This window comes from Danio rerio, chromosome 16, assembly GCF_049306965.1.
Source record: "Danio rerio strain Tuebingen ecotype United States chromosome 16, GRCz12tu, whole genome shotgun sequence".
Taxonomy (NCBI): Eukaryota; Metazoa; Chordata; class Actinopteri; order Cypriniformes; family Danionidae; genus Danio; species Danio rerio.
In genome coordinates, this window is record NC_133191.1 from 48,221,264 (window position 1) to 48,244,731 (window position 23,468).

Below are 23,468 nucleotides of genomic sequence, written 5' to 3' on the forward strand. Positions count from 1 at the left end.
TATAAATTTTGGATTTCATACAGCTGTCTTCCCACTTCTAAAATGTACACTACGCCCCGGTGTACACGTGAATTGAATAAACTAGTGTTTGTGTGTGAATGAGTGTGTATGGATGTTTCCCAGTGCTGGAAGGGCATTTGCTGTGTAAAACCTATGCTGGATAAGTTGGCGGTTCATTCTGCTGTGACGACCCCTGTTAAATTAAGGGACTAAGGAAAATGAAGGAATGAATGAATGAATGAATAATTATAAAAGCTTTAAACACTTTATTACATGATTAGTAGCCGCAAAGTAATGTAGTATTTCAACAAAAAAGCAAGACATTAAATGTTATCTGACCTGAGAAACACGAAAGTCATTCATTCATTTTCTTTTCGGCTTAGTCCCTTTATTAATCAGTGGTCACCACAGTGGAATGAATCGCCAATATATCCAGGATATGTTTTACACATTCTAGCTGCAACCCATCACTGGGATACATCTATACACTATCATTCACACTCATACATAGCTTACCCAATTCACCTATACCACATGTCTTTGAACCCAGAGGAAACTCACGCAAACACGGGGAGAACATGCAAACTCCACACAGAAATGCCAACTGACCCAGCCAAGGCTCGAACCAGCGACCTTTTTGCTGTGAGGCAATCGTGCTACCCACTGCACCACCATGTCGCCCATTGTATTTATCTACGCTGACAATTAGTCTAATATATATTCTGCAATGCACTTCTCTACAAAATCTTCCCATTTATTATAAATGTATTGATTATTTCAAAATAGAGCTATTCGAGTTACTTGGTGAAATATTGCAATATAAATCGCAGACAATTCTAATATCACAATGTGCGTTTTTCCAATATTGTGCAGTATTGTGTGGTAACACGTTCACCTGTGGTATTGGTGAATTGGGTAAGCTTAATTGTCCATATTGTATGTGTGTGAATGAGTGTGTATGGATGTTTCCCAATGATGGTTTGCAGCTGGAAGGGCATTCGTTGCGTAAAACATGTGCTGGATAAGTTGGCGGTTCATTCCACTGTGGTGACCCTAGATTAATAAAGGAACTAAGCTAAAAAAGAAAATGAACGAATGAATGAAAGAAAATAGGATTAGACCTAATTAAGTAGGCCTATATTTATTTTCTTTCTGTAAATGCATCTTTGTTCAATTAACAAATCCACAAACACACTACACACATATAGCTATTGCAAGGCACTGAATCATCTTTAGCAATACTCTCAAATCTCAATAATAAATAATGACAAAAGTATTTCCATAACATTTTAGAGTCCATACATTTAGAGTAAAGACAGTGAAAAAATAAATGCAACATATCTGGGTGCGGGCAGCACGGTGGTGCAGTGGGTAGCCCAATCGTCTCAAAGCAAGAAGGTCGCTGGTTCGAGCCCCAGTTAGATCAGTTGGCATTTCTGTGTGGAGTTTGCTTGTTCTCCCTGTGTTCTCCATAAGTTTCCTCCAGGTGCTCCGGTTTCACCCACAGTCCCACAGTCTGAAGACATGTGGTACAGGTGAAGTGGGTAAGCTAAATTGTCTGTAGTGTATATGTGTGAATGAGTGTTTATGGATGTTTCCCATCCATAAACATTGACTAAGCCGAAAAGAAAATGAATGAATTAATGAATGTATGAGTGTAAATGAGTGTGTATGGATGTTTCCCAATATTGGGTTGCAGCTAGAAAGGCATCCGCTGCGTAAAACATATGCTGGATAAGTTGGCGGTATATTCCTCTGTGACCACACCTGATGAATAAAGACACTAAGCCCAAAGAAAATGAATGAATGAATATCCGGTTGCTAAAAACTATTGGCCTACTGCATAATCAGACTCTGTTGGATCAACGTAATAGTGTGGCGAGAGCAAGGATGCATAAAAACCACAATTTACATACATCAGCGAAAGAAGCATTGCCCTCAGAGTGACTGTGAGCGCTGTATACATAATTAAACTCTGAACTGGACCTACACGGGACCTAAAACGGGTCAGTGTCCTGTGGTGTGTGCTGAATTTACTCACACTCATGAATAAGCTTGCAGTGCTGGAGGTGACCTTTATAAATGACCTTTCTTTTTGCTGTCACACTACATATACTCTTGTTGAGAAGCTCGGACGCTGATGTTGGGTGTCCTGCTGCTGGTGTGACATAACATGTGATTTATTTAAGATGGTTGTGCAAATGATTGAAAAGACGGTCAGACAATGTCCCACAGCGCCTCTAACAGGACAGAGGGTGTAATGCAAGGGTTTTAGAGGCTTTATTTCAGCACAAATATATAATAATAATAATAATAATAATAATAATAATAATAATAATCTGCAATCCTTTTATTTTTAATGAAAATTAATAACGTTGAAGAGGTTTATGGTTTATTTATAATGAAGGTCACATTAAATCTATGTTTTTTATCTTTTATTTCTAATTTTTACTAAGTTTTTTTTTGTTTTATAGTTATTTTGTATATTTTATTGTAGTTTAATAAAATATTGTATTTTTATTGCATATTTTTGTAGTTTTCCAAATGAATGCACGGTTTAGCTAATATGATGCAAGACATATTGTAATCTTATCAACATATAATAGTATATTATAGTTAGATTGAATATATAGATATAGTTCATTTATTTTCTTAAAGGAATAGTTCACATGCAATGGTTTACTTGGTTGACCTGTTTTTATTCAGTAACTGTTCAGTTCCGATGACTGCACTTATTAAGCAATATTACAAACTGAAATATACACAGTATTGGTCAAAAGTTTGGGGTAAGTTTTTTTTCAAGTTTTTTTAAGAACATTATTCTGTTCATCAAGGTGACATTTATTAAATGTAAAAAAATTGTAAAATATTTATAACAATTTTAAATAACTGCTTTCTTATTGTATGCAGTTTCAAATTAAATGATTACTCCAATTATTATTACTTTTAATACGATTACTATTATTATTATTATTATTATTATTATTATTATTAATAATAATAATAATAATAATAATAATAATAATAATAATAATAATAATAATAAATATATTAGAGATTTCTGAAGGATGTGACTGAAGACTGGAGTAATGAAGCGGAAAATTAATTTTTAAAATCACTGGAATAAATGATTTAATTAAGTGTGTGTGTGTAATTTAATTACACACACACACACACACACACACACACACACACACACACACACACACACACACACACACACACACACACACACACACACACTTGAAGTCAGAATGATTAGCCCCCCTGAATTACTGTAATCTCGAATTAATGATTTATTTTATCTTTGCCATGATGAAAGTAAATAACATTTTACTAGATATTTTCAAGACACTTCTATACAGCTTAAATTGACATTTAAAGGCTTAACTAGGTTAATTAGGTTAACTAGGCAGGTTAGGGTAATTAGGCAAGTTATTGTATAATGATGGTTTGTTCTGTAGACTATCAAAACAATTATAGCTTAAAGGGGCTAAAAATTTTGTCCTTAAAATGGTGTTTAAAAAATTAAAAACTACTTTTAATTTAGCCGAAATAAAACAAATAAGACGTTCTCCAGAAGAAAAAAAATATTATCAGACATACTGTGAACATTTCCTTGCTCTGTTAAACATCATTTGGGAAATATATATGTAAAAAAAAGAAATAAAATTCAAAGGGGGGCTATATATATATATATATATATATATATATATATATATATATATATATATATATATATATATATATATATATATATATATATATATATATATATCGGCAAGACGCTCTCGGTCTGGAACGTGAATAATTAAAATCAATATTTAATCTTAAACGGTTAACATCCCTTTAAAAACATTCACGTTTTGTTCCTCGTAGGCTTCCGTTAATGCGGAAGTCTCTCTTTGCTGTTCAGGACTTTCATTCAAACATATGTGATATCATGTGTTTTCTGTTCTGTGGGTGAAGTGCACTCAAAACTGTAAAATGTTGCGCAAAAGGACTAACGGACGAGAAGATGCGGACAATGGCAATAAACCTGAGAGAAAGAAGGTGAGGAAAAGGTAAAACTAGAAATAACAAGCTCATTGTACCTGAGCAAGAATGACTAGCATACATTTTTACCATGATTTACATAAGATACCTACTAAAATGTAAATTAGTGGAACAGTAGCTCAAATCCTTAAAGCTAGTCATACATATTTTAGATTTGATGACATAAACATCCCTCTATTTAAATATCACATGACATTACAGCTTTATTCTATCATCGTTTAAAAAAGTAAAGTATTTTTTATATTTATACAGTTTGCAACTGTTTTTTTATCTGCACGTCAAAAAAGGATGCTCACTTTGACCCCTAAATGTTTTACAGTGTGTAACTGTCATATTTAATTCTAGTAAATAAAAATCAATATGAAAACCGTCTGAAACAGTGTTGATCTTACTGTAAATGGTGATGCAGATAATCAAAACATATAATACTAAATACATTATAAATATAATAAATTTATAATTTTTATTATAAATATAATAAAATAGCTGATCTTCAAAATATGTTCCTCATTTTATGTAGAACTTCTGGGCAAATTTTTGATTAAGTACAATTAATAAATAAATATGAATGAACTATTACACTTTTAAAAGTAATTATTGCAGGCCCAACATTAAATATTGATGAGTAAAATGTACTAAACATTGTACATTCAAGCTTGCAACCTTTTCCCCATTGACCAGGTTTCTGCCTGCACTCAGATTGGTCACCAAAATACTTATCCAGCATATGTTTTACACAGCAAATGCCCTTCCAGCTGCAACCCATCACTGGGAAACACTCATACAATCTCATTCACACACTAAGGACAATTTAGCTAACCCAATTTACCTATACAACGTTTTTAGACTTGTGAGGGAAACCGGAGACCCGGAGAAATTCCAACTCCACACAGAAATGCCTACTGAACCAGCCGAGGGTCAAACCAGCACCACAGTGAGGCCCCTAATTAAACATTTTACCATAAACAATATATTTTGCGACACCACAAAATATATGATATAGCATAATATGAAACAAAACACTTTTTATATATGATTTATATGAGAACACTCCTGACAGTTCTCTCATTTAAATGAATATTTTCTATAGTATGATTTACAATAGTACTGAAGCCAGATCTGGAGCTAATAGACGAATTACCAACCTAAGTCACACATGACGTCACACGGGTTCCCGGTTGCGAAAAGAGACCGGTTGCAATAGTAAACATGTCGTGTTGTGCAGTAGGATGTCAAATTCGAAAAATAGTCCAATAATGGAAAACGTAACTTCTACCATACACTATCTGATGAATGGAGATATATTTTGCTAATTATCTTAAAAACTGCATATATTATAGCTATGATGCTCCAATTTTTATTAAAAAGGTCATATATATATATATATATTTTTTTTTTTTTCCACATTAAAAAAATATTAAAATTTGAGAATTGCTGATTTTCTTTTGACCTCTTGCCACTGAGTTTTTGATCGAGCATCTGTCTTTAAGAACTCTAGATGTGCACACATTTCTGTTTCTTTGTCTCTCTAATTGTTATTCAAATTCTTTTAAACAGAGATTTATTTTTAGTTACACTATCACTGGACATTGTTGTCACTGCTTGTCATGTCATCTGCCATACAGACCCCAGAGGACTATAGTGTTACTGGTTCGACTGTCTCTCAGAAGAGCTGCTGGGCTGTTGTGTCTTTTTGGATGAAGGTTTTGCTCTTCGTCATCTTCACTCCAGCTTTCTTGAACTATGCCTCCCTGCAAAGAGAAGGACAGGTGTTGTCACCCACAGGTAAGACCTCATCATACAATGTAAAATACTCTGGGTTCCACACAAATTGATAAAGTTTACTTAATTGTTTGTCCCAAAACAAACTTAATACTTGTGTTGATTTCGCTCATTTTAAATAAATCGTTTGAACAAGCTGCAAAAATCAGGTTTTGAGTGTAGGGGTTTGTGATATGACGAAAAATCTCATATCATGGTATTGGGCATGGGACAATAACCGGTTTCAAGGTTTATTGCAGTTTGGAAAAGTCAAGGTTTTAAAACCACCAAAGTTTTCTGTTATAATGATCCTAACCGTACGTTCACACCGAAAGCGGCGAGAGCGTCCAAGGTCGCTCTAGCTACCCTGGCGACAACGCTGTCTGCCCTTAACTTCAGCGGCGAGAGCGTCAAAATTCGCTACATTGATCTCATATTTAAGGAGCCGTTGCAGCATATCAGTTAATTTCCTGCATAAAACATGTTTCTAGCGTGAAAATGTTGCGCACTTCTTATCCAATTTATATAACAATGGAAGATCAAGTTGCGTGTGGTGTGGCTTTGCTCTATTTATCCAATATGTGTCCATATGTCTGAAATATCCTGAAGCTATACTGTTTTGTACTGTCACGTGAGATTCCTGCTTTTTTAAGATTAATATATATAACATTAACGCACATCAGTAACTCGCCAGTAACTTATTTAATGCATGTTTATGTAAGAAAACATTGTGAATAATTGGAAATCCGGCGACCGCAATCATCAAGCCCTTGGGAATGGGAACAACTGTGGTCGGAACCAAAGTTCACAGGTCTGTGTTCTCTGAACTCCTATCAAGCGGTGGACGTCTTCATTCTGATTGCTTGCCGCCGAACCGCGTCATAGCTCATTACCATAAAGTTAACTTGATTTCAACTCTCCTCGACGCCCACACCGGCGAAGACACCCCACGCTGCTCCTCGTCGCTTATCGCCGCGGGCTCTCATTGAAAATAAATGACTTCCGGCTACTTTGACGCTCTCGCCGCTTTCGGTGTGAACGTACGGTAAGGTTTACAGGGCTCGAAATTGGTCTCATGTGCGTCCGAAATTGAATCTATGCAACCTCATAATATATTTGGGAGCATTTGTGCGACTGCATATAATGGGTGTAGTGCGACCTGTTTTGATTTTTTTCTAAAAACGTGCTGAATCGCACTTCTTTGCCACTATATAATTTAATATTAGCTGTCAATAACTCAATGCTTTCTGCTGTCAGTTGACAGGGAGCTTTTGTGATCACGGTAAATGCAAGCGGCTGAAGAGTGAAAGGTACACAGGTTTGCAAACGCACCTAAAGTTACAAATATTGGCGCAGATTAGAGCGATCATGACATGTGGTAAATGTTGATCTGCTAGCTGAGATCAATCGAGTGTTTTCGGAGAAGGTGCCTAAATCTCGATGCGTTGCATTCACTGCGTGTTCAGCGCAAATGTCAGCAAAATGTAAAATCTAATACTGTACACATCATCGCCAAAGAAGCTCACCTTTACCAAGTTTACACTGAAATAGTGGCTCATAACAAAGAGCGGTATTGTGCCGGTGGTCATAGCAAGAATCCTGCTCTGCCTGCTTATAAATTGGTGCGGCTGACTCGGCTTCTTTCAAAATGTAAACATACTTTTAAGGGGGCACCACAGCGGCACAGTTGTTAGCACTGTCACCTCACAGCAAGAAGGTCGCTGGTTCTAGTCCCAGCTTGGTCAGTTGGCATTTCTATGTGGAGTTTGCATGTTCTCCCAGTGTTGACACGAATTTCCTCCGGTTTCCCCCACAGTTCAAAGACACGCGCTATAGGCGAGTTGAATAATCTGAACTGGCCGCAGTGTATGTGTGTGAATGAGTTTCTATGGATGTTTCCCAGTGATGGGTTGCAGCTGGTAGGGCATCCGCTGTGTAAAACATATGATTTATAAGTTGGCGGTTCATTCCACTGTGGCAACCCCAGATGAATAAAAGGACTAAGTCGAAGGAAAATGAATGAATACATGAATGAATGAATAAATGAATATACAATATATGATATTCGATATACGACAATTCAAGTTTTTAATGTCAAGTTTATTTGTATAGCACTTTTCACAATGTTATCAATCCAAAGCAGCTTTACAAAAGGTGCACATTATTCCTACGTACATTGAATTTAAGATTGCAAAAGTTATGGATATATATCATGATACACTATTATTTAGTTTTGGCCACATGGAAAGGACTATTTTTTTTTTAGACATTTTAAAATATATGCCCAAAATTGTATTCATTCATATATAATTATTTTTCTCACTTTATCTAGAATTTCATGGACAAATTTTTGATTTAAGAATGTAGAAATATTAAATAAATATTAACGGACCACGTTTCTGCCTGCATACAGAATGGTCATCCAAATTATGAAAAATATGACTTTTAGCAATGTTTTTTTTTGTGATGATATAACATAACATGAAATGATGGACTTTTTATTTTATCAATATGATGTTTAGTTATACGAGTTCACCCATCACAAATGTCTCGTTTTAACCAATATTGTCTAAAGGATGTGCATATACAATAGATAAATCAGGACTGAAGCCAAATCTGGAGCTTATCTAACAAAATAACGTACGATAATGGTCAAAAAATGAGTACATCCAAATTTATTATTTGTTTTGTTCAAATGCACCAAAATATATTACCAATATTCACTGGGAAATGGATAAAAATATTAATTTTCAAAATGGGATGTACTCAATTATGCTGATCACTGTACATTACCCGACAAAAGTATTGTCATCAATCCAGTTGTTACAGCAAACAAATAATACTACTTGACTACTTGACTTCTAGTTGATCATTTGAAAAAGTGTCAGAAGGCGCTGCCTATTACAAACAAAAACGATTACTATTACTAAACAAAGACGAGGGCAATTTCTTCAGCAGGATAGCGCCACTTATCATACTTCAGCCTCCACACCAAAAAGATCAAGGTGCTCCAGGATTGGCCAGCCCAGTCACCACACATGAACATTATTGAGCATGGCTGGAATAAACATGGAGGAGGCATTGAAGATGAATCTAAAGAATCTTGCTGAACTCTGGGAGTCCTGCAAGAACGCTCTCTTTGCAGATCCAGATGACTTTATTAATAAGTTATTTGAGTTATTGCAGAGATGTATGGATGCAGTCCTCCAAGTTCATGGGAGTCATAACCCGTATTAATTCTTTTTCCACTATACCATGACCTATATTCATATTTTACACTGCACATTATTTTTGTTAAGTGACACGACTTTTGTTTGACCAAAGTCAAACCTTACTGTCCTAATTAAATAATAAAAAATTAAGGCATGATCATACTTTATTTTGTTAAAATAGGCATAATCTAGAGGTCTTTGCCTTTCATATAAGCCACTTTTAATACCCAATGACCAAGTTACTTTTGTCAGGTAGTGTATATTGTCATATTGCACAGCCCTACCCTATCATATATTCAGTCAAACTTAAGGATATCTTTGGTTTTTTTGGGGTTTATATTTCTCTCTTTTTTTGGTAGATGCTCATCTAATTGATATCGGCCTCGGAGAAAAGATCCATTTACACTGTAAAGGACATGGGCAACCAGTTGGTAGGACAAAACAATGTTTTATCCAAAACTGTCAAATCTAATCTTGATGTTGTGCATGCTGAAAGTGACGTTTTATATTTGTTTTCAGTCATTCTTGATGCTCCAGCAGGGATGTCTTCAGATATTTGGTTTCATGTGCAAGAGAGTCTTTCGTTTTCAACAAAGGTCAGTTTGGCAACCTGCTAGCATGAGGACTGTACATTCATGTAATGTAAGGAGTATATTCATGTAAATGGGTCAAGGACAATATGCTCCATGTTGGTGTCTGCGTCAAATTATTTTATTTACAAAATTGATTTAATATTGTATACATAGAATACAAATAATCAGTTTAATAATTAAAATTGTGTTTTTGAACATAAAATAATTATTTGTCATACAAAACATGAAATGATTAAAAAGTTTGTTTAACTAATGGTAAAAACCTAGTATTTGGAGGACTGTGCAATAATTTAAAATGGCCATTTAAGATTTATTTATGTGTTGATAGCAGTGTGCTAAAAAATCTTAAGGCCCGATGACGTCCACAGCATCCGATCACGCACTAGTCGGCTGAAGGAAAGCTTCTTCCCTCAGACTATCAGGCTGATGAACACTTAACACACCCCACACAGACTCTTCCATACCCCTCACTGCACACCATCAATATGTTGCATGCACTGCACTTTAACCAATCTATACTTTAAACAACACTGCCTAAAACTATGTGGACACCTATTCATTGTATATATCGCTGTCAATTTTACATTGTCCTGTTTTTTTTTTTTTTTTTTTTTTTGGAGTATGCTCTTGTATTTTTTTTGTCGTTGTATTTGCACTGTCTGTATTTTACACTGTTGTTGTATTTACACCATCTGTATTTTGTACTGTCTGGAGCCAGCACCTAAGCTTTTCACTCATCATAGCACACGTGCTACTGATGATGTGAAAATAAAAGTGATTTGAATTGATTTAAATACGTTTGAGTTTCATCTCTCAAAATTTTGGCAATCATGACAATGTTTACATGCTTGTTTAAATACAATATATTTAAGGGTGTTGTTTACAATTTGAAGTGAAATGACATTATATTTGCAAACTGAAAATCCTAAAATGTTAAATTTTGTTTTTTTTGGAGGGTTAGTTGATGATTCTCCTGTTGTCATTTCATCTGTTGTTTCTCAGGTGTGCACTTACGACAGAGCTGGTCTGGGTTTTAGCCGAAGAGCCCTGCAGAATGAAACTACAGGCACAGAGAAGGTCTGGAGATTATCAACTACGGGCAGGTATGACAATGTTTTAGCATGTTCACTCTTGTAGTTTGGTTCTCTTGCTTCATTCGGTCCAGATTTAAAAATAAAATTCTGTTTTGTTTTTGGTTTATTTGTATGCCTTTAGTCTACACTCACTGGCCACTTTATTAGGTACACTTATCGAACTGCTCGTTAAGGCAAATTTCTAATCAGCCAATCACATGGCAGCAAGTCAATGTATTTAGGCATTTAGACATGGTCAAGATGATCTGCTGCAGTTCAAACCAACCATCACAATGGGGAAGAAAGGTGATTTAAGTGACTTTGAATGTGGCATGGTTTTTAGTGCCAGACAGGCTAGTCTGAGTATTTCAGAAACTGCTGATCTACAGTTCTGTGGTTGCAAATGCCTTGCTGATGCCACAGGTCAGAGGAGAATGGCCAGACTGGTTCAAGCTGAAAGGCAACAGTAACTCAAATAACCACTCATTACAACTGAGGTATGCAGAAGAGCATCTCTTAACGCCAACACGTCCAACCTTGAGGTGGATGGGCAACAGCAGCAGAAGACCTCATCAGGTGCCACTCCTTTCAGCTAAGAACATGAAATTAAGGCAACAATTTGCACAGGCTCACCAAAATTGGACAATAGACGATTGGAAAAACATTGCCTGGGCTGGTGAGTCTCGAATTCTGCTGCGACATTCTGATGGTAGGGAACAACATGAAAGCATGGATTCATCCTGCCTTTTATCAACAGTTCTGGTTGGTGGTGATGGTGGTGTAATGGTGTGGGGGATATTTTCTTGGCACACTTTGGGCTTATTAGTACCAATTGAGCATCATGTCAATGTCACAGGCTACCAGAGCATTGTTGCTGACCATGACCATCCCTTTATGACCAGAGTGTACCCATTTTCTGATGGCTACTTCCAGCAGGATAGCACACCGTGTTATAAAGCCCAAATCATCTCAGACTGATTTCCTGAACATGACATTAAGTTCACTGTATTCAAATGTCCTTCACAGTCACCAGACTCAATCCAATAGAGCACCTTTGGGATGTGGTGGAACGGGAGATTCTCATCATGAACGTGCAGCTGACAATAAGTGCAGAAACTGTGTGATGCTATGATGTCAACATGGACCAAAATCTCAGAGGAATATTTCCTTTACCTTGTTGAATCTGTCATAAAGCACAGGTGTCAAATTCAGTTCCAAAAGGGCCGCAGCCCTGCACAGTTTAGATCTAACCCTAATTAAGCACACCTGATCAAACTAATTGAGTCCTTCAGGCTTGTTTGAAACCTACAGGTAAGTGTGTTGGAGCAGGGTTGGAACTAAATTGTGCAGTGCTGCGGCCCTTCAGGAATTGAGTTTGACACCCCTGCCATAAAGGGTTAAAACAGTTCTGAAGGCAAAAGGGGGTCCAACCCGATACTAGTAAGGTGTACCTAATAAAGTGGCAGATAAGTGTATATTGTGTTCATATTTCAGTCAAAATGTGCAAGAGTTTGTTTTGAAGTGGGCAGAGTCAGAAACTAATCTTTTCAGCTGTCTCAGTCTACTTGTTTGGTTCACACAAAGGGTCGGAAATGTACTGTTTTTGTACAATCTTCATCATCTGATCCTTTAGAAATCACTCCAATTTGCTCAATTGATGCATAAAAACTTTATAAAAAGATTTCTTTTTATTATTATGTTGAAAACAATGATGTTTCTACTATCTTTGTGACATCGGTATCTGCCGGTCTCTGCCTGTGACATTGACCTGATCTACTATTTAATCATGTCTTTGTCTTTGTCCTCTGAAACTTTTTATTCTTCACGTGGAGTCACTCTTATCTTGTTACTGTTGACATTAAAGCCATTCGTAGCGAGAGGACAGTGCAGTTGGTTATCAGTGGCTCTGTATTCTCTCCTGTCTGGCACTTTTAAGACGAGGACGGCTAGATCAAATTTCTCCTTAAGTAAAACAGTTGTTCAACAAAGTACATCAATAATTGACATACCAAAAATCTAAAATACATAAAACAAGAGTCATTTGATGGCATGTTAAAAGATTTTTGGATGACAGTGCAGCCACAATCCTTCATCATTTTTACATTAATATCTGTTACACTGGAAGATGGAGCAATTTGTAACTCCTTTCTTTCTTTCTTTCTTTCTTTCTTTCTTTCTTTCTTTGCTCTTTCCTTTGCTCTTTTGTTTTGCTCTTTCTTCTGGTCTTTCTTTTGCTCTTTTCTGCTCTCATAATTCATTCGTATGCTTGTTTGTATGCTCGTTTGTACGCTCATTCGTATGCTTGTTCGTTCATACGCTTGTTCGTTCGTGCGCTCATTATTTTGTACGCTTGTTCGTTCGTATGCTCATTTGTTCGTTCGTACGCTCGTTCATTTGTTCGTTCATTAACTTGCTCGCTCGCTTCATTGTTAGTTCGTTCGCAACCGGTGTAGCATTTGAAGAGCGACTGCAGGAGCTGCGATGACGACACTGATATTACACGATTAGCTGAGTTTGCAGCATGACAACAACCACGTGTGTTTCGGGTTTATTATTGGACAAGCTCCTGTTCACAAATTTTAAATCAAACAATTAACTTTTATACCATCTCTATCTTGTACATATCATGCTTATTAAAAGACTACAAATATTTTACTGCAGTAATCATCTTTGTTAAATCATTTGTTTATAAAGGCTAGATTGTTTGCATAGGTTTATTTTCAACCTTTTTTTATAGAGACTATTTACTGCATTTAGCTCCATGAACGATTTAAATTATATATTTTAGTGAATAACCTGAATATTAACTTATATATTATATCATATATAATATTATAATTACATAATATCTTACAGGCTTGTGATAAAATAAATATCATCAATGATCCTGTCACCCTAAAGGTTTCTTTAAAAATTAAGTTAAAGAACTATTTTATTAACTAATTATGAAATTATATTTATGATTATAATTTTTTCCCCCCTGTCTAGTCGTTTATGCACAAATTTTAAAAGTGACGTTGATGTATCTGCTCTTTCTGGGAAACTTCTAAGGTGTAGCTCACTTATTTTGGGAACGTCCTTTTGTTCAATCTTTTTGGATTAAAGGGCCTATTTAAAATGCTTTTATTATCTAAAATAATCTTAATTATTGTTTAAGACTTAATCAAAACACCTTGTTTTGTTGTTTACACTAATAAATTTTGGAAAGTTTTATGTCTATAAATGTAAACCCCTTTTAAGCATATTCAAACAAGAAGTATTAGCATAAAGAGTTTAAATGTTTAAACTCCTAGAATTTGTGCTTATTGCTTTGTATTTATTAGACCTATTCTTTTTTGTTTATATTACCCTCTCGTTTCCCGTTATTTCTCTCATGTGTTTGTAATATATTTAATTCATAATTCCCTTATTGTTTAAAATGAGCTATAGTTGGTAGAGACTGTATTCTGTTTTATTTGTACTGTAAATCTTTTGTTGTTATAAAAAAATAATAATTGATGATGATGTTCGGCTTGACAGCTCCGTTTTCAACTCCGGACCTGCCTGCGCTCGGCAAATCTAGTTGATCACCGACTGCAGCCATGGTTCAAGTCGAACGCACCTTTTCATTTTTTCTTTTTTGTTTTCTTTCTTTTTTTTCTCTTTCTTTCTTTCTTTTAGTCTTTCTTTTGCTCTTTCTTTAGACAGTTTACTTGCATTCAACATATGTGTATATGTGTATATATTTTGTTTTCTTTCTTTTTTCTCCTTTCTTTCTTTCTTTCTTTCTTTCTTTCTTTCTTTCTTTCTTTCTTTCTTTCTTTCTCCCTCCCTCCCTTTTAGTCTTTCTTTGGCTCTTTCTTTAGACAGTATACTTGCATTCAACATATGTGTATATGTGTATATATTTTGTTTTCTTTCTTTCTTTCTTTCTTTCTTTCTTTCTTTCTTTCTTTCTTTCTCCCTTTTAGTCTTTTTTTGGCTCTTTCTTTAGACGGTATACTTGCATTCAACATACAGGTATATGTGTTTTTATATGTGACTTGAAACTTTATATTTTATTTATGTCACCATTTGGTAATTAGTCACAATTTTCAGCTACGCTTGAAAACTATATTTGTGTGATAAATGACTAAACATAGCCTAAACATATTTAATTAATTATAATTGTTCTAACAATTTATGTGTTTGTTTATATGTTCAGATGTGCTTGTGTCTGAGCATACCAATGAAATTCCAGACAACTATGTCCGTTGGCAAGAAATAAATAAAAAAACAATTTGGTTAACATTTAGATAGCACAGATTGCTATACAATATAAGATATAATAATTATTATGACATCAAATGGTAATTAAATAAATATCTGTACTACTTTCAGTCTGAAAAAGCAATGCCATTCAGTTTAGTTTTTCTTGACTGATTTATCGCCCCCCCCCTGCACATCCTAAATGTACACGGCAGTAAATCACTGTGGCCATTGAATCTTCATAACCTTTTAGTTAATGAGGATGTCAAAAGCTAAACCCATTACTGTCTGATGGTACATGGTGCTTATTAGTTTAGTGTGTCGGCATCTGGTTTGAGGTCAGTTTGTCCTTCACGCAACTTCACTGACCGCTTTAAAATCTAGGAGTCTGGGACAGTGGGCGTCCCGTCTGGAGGTGAACCGACATCTGTGTCGTAATGCGTTTCAGTGATTAATGAACTGCCAGATGAATCACGTCTAGCCGTCTATCGCCCCAAACCTACACTCATATTTCTGATCTGTATCTCTCTTTTTTAATCCTTCAGGATGGTGGATGACCTTCACCGATTGGTCAAGGCTGCAGATTTAGCCACACCCTTCATTCTGATTGGCTCTGAGCTAGGAACTCTCAACGGCAGGTTCTACAGCCACATTCATGATACGTAAGACATTCTAGAGAGCAGACGCTGCCTTTGTTTTGACATTTGTGACTCTGAAAAGTATGTTCTCTTTCTCCACTTGACCAATGGTAGCTCAGGTGTTTAGTATCTAAAACAGATTTTCCCCGAAAGTTTACTTTGATCTGTTTGGAACGGCTTAAACAAACTCGGTTTAATGTATATCAGGGCCTTAAGTAGTAGGTTAATTTGCATACTTTTTACTTGTTGATATGTACTTTGCATACATATTAACTGAAGTTCATTAACGGATGCCCATTTGCAGGGCCAAACAGAATCTGTTAACATTTTTTTTTTTTGCTATTTAATTTATGCAGAGTGATTTTAAGAAGATAGTAACTAAAAACGTAATACATTAAATAAAAAAATGACTTTTATCAAGGTTGACAATGCAAATTCAATTAGATCTACTTGTTTGGTCTCTCATATAGCATATCTACTAAAAGACAACCTATTACTTTACAGAGTATATTAATTGTAAATAAATCATAAACATTAATATTGCTGAAATTAATGTAAAATCTGAATAAAAATATATTAAGTAAAAATAATTATGTAAAGTAATAGATTTTTGGGTTTGGGCCAATTCCCATACAGTATATTGTGATTTACTGGTATTTTCTGTTTGTTAATCTTTTCATGCACAAGTTAGCATTTAAACTTTTATATTATAAAATATTTTATAATATATATTATAATATATTATATTATAATTTATAATGGGGGATTTGGCATGTACTGTACTTCTTTGTAAAAATCAAACTGTCTGTTTAATCCAGCTGATTTTTAACAAATATACACGCAAAAATATTTTGCTTGTTCAAACTACTTATTTAAAATGAGCTGAGATTTTGTTAGGACCACTTAATTATTTTAATTGTTAAAAGTTTACTTGATTTCTTCATGTCGTCCCAACACAAATTGATTGTGTGGAACCCAGCATATTTTACAGTGTAAGTTAATATTATAATGATAATATAATGCAATGATAATGTTGATCATAATGCAAGGCATTAGAGGTCTGCGCGGGACAAATTTTTTTGTCTCGCTCCTGCAAGATTTTATTCCACACCCAACAGCTTTCATCGTATATCCAGCCTTTGTTCACATGCTGCCTGCTTAGAATAGCATTCTACCTGACCCAATCATTCATGCTAGATAAAACTGTTGGTTGTGCAAGGATTGTAAGCTAAATGTCCGTTTTGTTTGCCTCTTCGTCATGAGACACGAGTGTCGCCTTAAACCTGAGGTTCCAGTCTTGTGCCTGCTAAAGGGTAAAACTTTGAGGTATTATAACATCACGCAAAGGGTAATTTTTAATGTTAATTTTTTTTTCCATTTGCATCTAAAATGCATGAAAAAGACTTGCCTGATGTTGGTTTTCTAACTGTACGTTCACACCGAAAGCTGCAAGAGTGTCAAAGTAGCGGGAAGTCATTAATCTTCAATGTAAACCGGCAGAGAGGAGCGGCGCGGCACATCTTCGCTGGTGTGGGCATCGAGGAGAGTTAAAATCAAGTCAACTTTATGGTAATGAGCTATGATGCGGCTCGACGGCAAGCAATCGGAATGTAGAAGTCCACTGCTTGGAAGGAGTCCACAGAACACAGTCCTGTGAACTTTAGTTCCAACCACAGTTGTTCCCAAGTTTTTCACATTTTCACGCCAGAAAGCTTGTTTTATGCAGGATTGCAACTGATTTGCTGTCATACGGCAATAGCTCGTTTAAATAGGAGATCAATGTAGGGAAATTCTTTTACGCTCTTGCCGGCGGACCTGAATGCAGGGTGGCCAGAGCAACCTTTGACGCTGTCACCGCCTTTGGTGTGAACGCACAGTAACAGTAAACTGACCATTTTCTAATGCAAGCTGAGGGACAGCGCATCTTCACTTTGCTCTCCTGTGTTGGGAATGCCCGCTCTAAGGACTGGTATGCAGATGATGCAAAAAAAATAAAATAAAATAAAACACATCCAGAAAGCACGGGTCATGCAATCAACATGTGTAATAGTTGTGAGCGCTAGCTGTAACGGTGCTCAATAAAAATGAGGTAATCACAGATGTGCTGTTCCGAAATAAAGTTGGGACTCTGGAACGCTATAAAATTGGCCAAGAGATACTGACCGCTACCACGTTTTATTTGGAAATTTGTTCCCACAACACAAGAAATCTGGTCGGCTCCCGTGGTACAGCCGCAGGAATGCATACCTCTACAAGGCATGCACATTCCATGTACAATATACACTTCAAAAAAAGGATTTTAGCTGTTTGTTTAAACTGCTTATTTAAAATGAGCTGAAACAACACAATTCTAGTTATATTTAGAAGAAATTTCCTCCTTTTTATTCCTGTTAGTTAATTTCTTTTAAACTTAATTTCTTCATGTTGTCCCAGCACAAATTGAATGTGTGGATCCTAGCATTTTTTACAGTGTGTAAGTGACCCACACTTCAGCAGGAATCAGGCAATTCAATAAATTAATTCAAATGGATCATCTATAGGCTTTTTGACTTTCGTCTGAGCGGTTTGTTAGCCCAGTTAACTAGCCAGCAAGATTTCCATTACTTAAATAATTGCTTCATTTATACCATCCATAACCAAGACATCCATCAGAGCATCATGAGACCGAGCGACCTCTCAGCACACACTCACCGAAGCCTCCACCCTCCACCTGACAGATTTAACGTTTCATCAGCTCTGATGTGCAGCTTTAAGAGCCGTAAATTCAGCCCTGTAGCGCCCAAGGACTGAAAATATCGTCTCCGCTGCGGCTCTGAGCCCATTCATCTCACTCGATGGATGCTGTTCATTTGTCCCCAGTTGCAGGAGTAGCTGGTTTAGTGTGTGTGTGAGGTCTGATCTGAGCTCTTTTCACCATCTCTCTCTCTTTCTCTGTCTCTTCAGGCAAGTGTCTGACCTGGTGCTGATCGATCCAATCCCCGAGGACGTCTTTGAGGAGCAGAAGTGGCAGCAGTTCTGGTGAGTCATCAGCTCAGAGACAGACAGACTGAGAGAGGGAAAGAAAGAAAGAGTCATTCATCAAATTCCAGCTCCATCCGAATGCTCAAGTGTGTCATTTTTAAAACGATGTTACAGTATTTTTTCCTCATTTAAGCTGTCCATTCTGAATCTAAGTTCCCCAATTGGTATTAAGACCATAGAGCTGTAACAAAACAGACTAACCAGACATAATGAAATCCATTGTTGTTTTAGCAAAATAATGTTTTATTTATTATTATTTGTTAGTTGTTTTTTTATTTTATTAAGACGCTAGTGATGCAGGATTTACCAAACCCCCTAGTTTTTCCATGATTTTTTTTGGTTAATTACTGAGTTTGTGGTGGTAATTCAAAGAAATTTATGACAATTTTGCGTAAATTTTTTTTTTAATAATAATAATAATATATAATAATATATTATATAATAATAATATAATAATAATATAATAATATAATTATATATATATATATATATATATATATATATATATATATATATATAGTACAATGGCAATTGTACTAATATAATAATATATAATAATATAATATATATAAATATATATATATATATATATATATATATATATATATATATATATATATGTGTATATATATATATATATATATATATATATATATATATATATATGTGTATATATATATATATATATATATATATATATATATATAGTACAATGGCAATTACACAAATCATAAAAATAAAGCTTCTTTATTTTCATCTCTTGTCAAGATCTAAAACAGTAGGCATTAAGCCAAAGGGAGGCTGTATAACTCTTATTTTTATCCACAATCTTACTTTCTCTCAGATTTCACTTTCTGGACCTATCTGACATCATGTACCTCACACATAGGACATTTGTCAGGGCTTTCCCTTTTGTAATTCACTTAAATTAAAACACAGATTACTGTAAAACTTTCAATTGAAAGGAAGCATTTTCTCTCTTTAACGAGTTAAACAAAATCATTTATCGATTTAATGTACATCATAATACCAGCCATACATGCAAAGCACATCTCATGCCCTTCAATGCCTTTAATGTCTAACCCCACTTTTGCATTGACTTCACATGTAAATCACCCGCGCTTCATCGGCGTCTGCTTACTGCACAGGCTGAAAAACAATTCTTTCCTCCATGTAATGTAATGATTGTGTGGGCGCAATGTTAGACGTCATTTTTCCAAACTCACTGAAATACATCACATGCACTGTGTATGCAATGTCTATAAGTCATATAAAACAATAAATTGCAAACTGAAATTAATATAATATGATTATATGGTTTGAAATTGGATGTTTCATGAGATTTTTATTTTATTTTTTTGCGATTATTTTGCGTTTAAATTAAGAACTTTGCAGAATTACAAAAATTTGCGACTTTTTGTTGGTTTTGCATTGGATTCAGCGATTGCAAAAACTAGGGGGTCTGATTTACACACTTCGTTTCACAGGACAATATTAATGAATTTAATAGGGTGAATTTTTATATGAACAAACAGAATCTGGGGCTGTTTATTTATTTAATTATTTACTTATTACATATGTAGACCTTTTTAAGAAATAAAAATTATCATATTGCTTTTTGTACTTATGACAAATAATTTAAATCAAACCATACATTATAAATAATAATGCTATATTTCTTATTATTTGCTGTTAGTTTATTTTTTATTTGTATACTAGTGATGCAGGATTTACATGCTTTGTTTCACAGCACAATTTGAATGAACTGAATAGGCTGAATTTTTTATATGAACAATCAAAATCTCCCGCTATTTATTTATTATTTATTTATTATATATTTAGACCTTTTTAAGCCATAGAAAATACCGTATTACTTTGTGTTTATGACAAATAGTTAAGATCAAATTATACTGTTGATTTAGTTAATCTAAATTTACATACATTTTGGCTGCTCCAATAAAATCAAAACATATACTTCTTGCCCGTAGCCCCCACTGATAAAAGGTCCAGAATTTATCCCATTTATTTGTCTTATTTCGACTGCTGTGTCATCATAAGTACGAAAGTGAAATCATCTTTCACTACAAGTAGCCCAACTTTTATTCTGAATCTTGGACCTTAAGAAAAAACACCAATTAAAAGAAGAAGTGGCCCATATTATAGTAATTTTTAAAACTAATTAGGCTATTTTTGTTATCTATGAACTTTCAAAATTGACTTTTTTTTCAGAAGAGACTAGAAAAATCATCAAACTTTTGTCTACATTATTAATATTATTATGTTTTAATCTTTTATTATTCAAATGGCCAAATTCTGACTGAGGAAAGTTAAATGTGCTAGTCAGCTTTTTATTTGCCAAATAAATGACAATAGGATACAGTTTTTTTCACATTTAAAATTTTATCTCCTTTATTCCTAATGATTTATGATGTAATTCATTTGTATTTAAAAATAAGTATTTTCATATTTCCCTATTTTATATATTGAGCAAATGTTTTCGGTACCTCAAAAAGTGTGACTATGAGGACCATTTGACAAGCTAATCCAGCTAAAAATAGTGCTTAAAATATCACTTAAATGCAGTATTTAAACCTCATAATTCAACAGAAAATGAGGTGAATAACTGCAAAAATATCCACTTTTTAGGAAAAAAGAACAAGAACTTTTCACCAGACTGGCTACAGGCCTATACTTAATAAGGTTATTGATGTCCATAATTGCAGTCTAATTTGACAGTCTGAATTTGAACATTATATAAGATAAGCATATACATTGAACCATTATGATTTTTATATGCATGATTCTGTGTGAATTTCACAGTGTGTTGGGGTTATTATAGCATGTCAGGATGTTTCAGTTTTTATTCATTATAAATTATTAATATCACGTGAAAAACGTGTTGGATTATTGGATTAATAATCCAACAATCAATAATTAGATCAATATCAGAATCAAATAATATACTTAATTAATGCACAGAGAATGTACATTTTGTAGCAAGTGTATGTATGTAATCCACTGTATATACATTATATACAGCACATAGCATAAATGAGAACACCCAATTATAAAAATGTATATTTTTATCCATTTGCCAGTGAATAAATGTAATATTTTTGATGCAGTTGAACAAAATTAATTTATTAAATGAATATATTTATAAAAATAATATTTTAGTCACCTAACATCTTAAGAAATAGAAGGATAATACATTTAAATTCAACTAAAAATAGACAAACTGTAACATTTTAGCCAAATTTATATATATATATATATATATATATATATATATATATATATATATATATATATATATATATATATATATATATATATATATTTATACATAAAAAAAAAAATAAATATATATATATATATATATATATATATATATATATATATATATATATATATATATATATATATATATATATATATATATATATATATTTATTTTATTTTATTTATTTATTTTTTTCCCCTAACATACATTTAGGTGACAAATTTTTGGACTGTTATTGTAAGTTATTTAGTTAGATTAGCTTCAGATTTGACTTCAGTATTAACCAATCTAGTTTATATGCACAGATATAATATTGTAAAAATTCCTATAGTAAATATTAATATAAATATAAGTGATTTGTGAGGGGTGTACTCATATATGCTGAGCACTGTTCATACAGCAAGTCTAAAAAAAAAAAAAAAAAACGCTTCTCTGAGAAAATAAAACAAAAACCTGAGCAGCCCACTCAAACTAATATACAACACAAGTCACATAAGCACTCATTAAATATTTACATCACCACGCACAGCTCCAATTACATGGGTATTTACAGCTAGTTGCAGTTTATGGCCATAGTTAAGCACGCTGAAGCTATTCAATTTCAGTGCAAGTCAGTAAAGAAATAGAGCCGCATTTCTTGACCTCATTCCACCTGCTATTGGAGTCATTTAGCAGAGACAAGATTGCAATTCCTTAGAGATCCTTCTAGACTTTCTAAAGGCTCTTTTTTTTCCATCTTATAGAATATTCTTGTTTCATAAACTCCTACCTCTATTATTTCTCGCCATAATGTGATTCCAATGAGTTCAGCCTGATAAGAAATGAATATGCCTGGATTGACTCATTTGTACTTGACTGGACCTGAAGTAGCACCGTTTATCTGGGAAATGTGCGCAATTATGCTTTGATTAATAGATGCTCGTTCCACCGAATGTACATGCAATCCAATTACTCTGGACATGGTTAAAATAAATGTTGTGGATATTAACTCAGGGCTTAAGCTGATATCCGTATCGCATGAGTGTTATTGCTGATCTCACTTAAATCATAAGAGCTGCCGGTTTAAATTAAAGATGCAAAGGACGTATTAAACACTTCTGCTCTGCGATTATGTGATAGCCATGCAATGTAAAATGAAAAAGTCTTTAGGGAAATGCTGTATTATGATTTCTCTAGCAGGCTGGAATAATCCCTAAATCTGCTTTTCGTATCTGCTGATATTGACATAAAAGTACAACATACAATTCCTATTGGAACTTGTATTGTTATTTGGAACTGATCCTGATGGGATTTATTATTTTTGTCAGAACACAGCAAAGATCTCTAATATATAATATCCAACATAAAAAAATAATGCTGTTCTTTTAAGCTTTCTGAAACTATCAAAGAATCATACAAATTCTGTATATAAAATTCTATAATTACATAATAAATATTCTATTCTATTATATTCTATTCTATTCTATTATATTATATTATATTATATTATATTATATTATATTATATTATATTATATTATATTATATTATATTATATTATATTATATTATATTATATTATATTATATTATATACAAACATTCATAAACATCTTTGGCTATTTCTC

General features: G+C 34.0%; 1 protein-coding gene across 8 annotated transcripts in view; it reads left to right on the forward strand.

The window, feature by feature from the left end:
- Positions 1-3,914: 3,914 nt before the first annotated feature.
- The window catches only part of si:dkey-122a22.2, a 53,862-nt gene continuing 34,308 nt past the window's right edge, over positions 3,915-23,468 (forward strand). For 4 of the 8 annotated variants that reach the window (XR_012392505.1, XR_012392506.1, XR_012392508.1 and 1 more), the window contains exons 1-7: positions 3,915-4,064; positions 5,682-5,841; positions 9,389-9,460; positions 9,549-9,625; positions 10,625-10,725; positions 15,468-15,584; positions 18,504-18,578. Coding sequence is in view for 2 of the 8 variants with exons in the window: in XM_009292612.4 (XP_009290887.1) it covers positions 5,754-5,841; positions 9,389-9,460; positions 9,549-9,625; positions 10,625-10,725; positions 15,468-15,584; positions 18,504-18,578 (530 nt within the window). In the remaining 6 variants the exon portion in view is untranslated. The remainder of the gene's footprint in view (positions 4,065-5,681; positions 5,842-9,388; positions 9,461-9,548; positions 9,626-10,624; positions 10,726-15,467; positions 15,585-18,503; positions 18,579-23,468) is intronic. The other 4 variants (XR_012392503.1, XR_012392504.1, XR_012392507.1 and 1 more) reach the window with 1 other exon arrangement.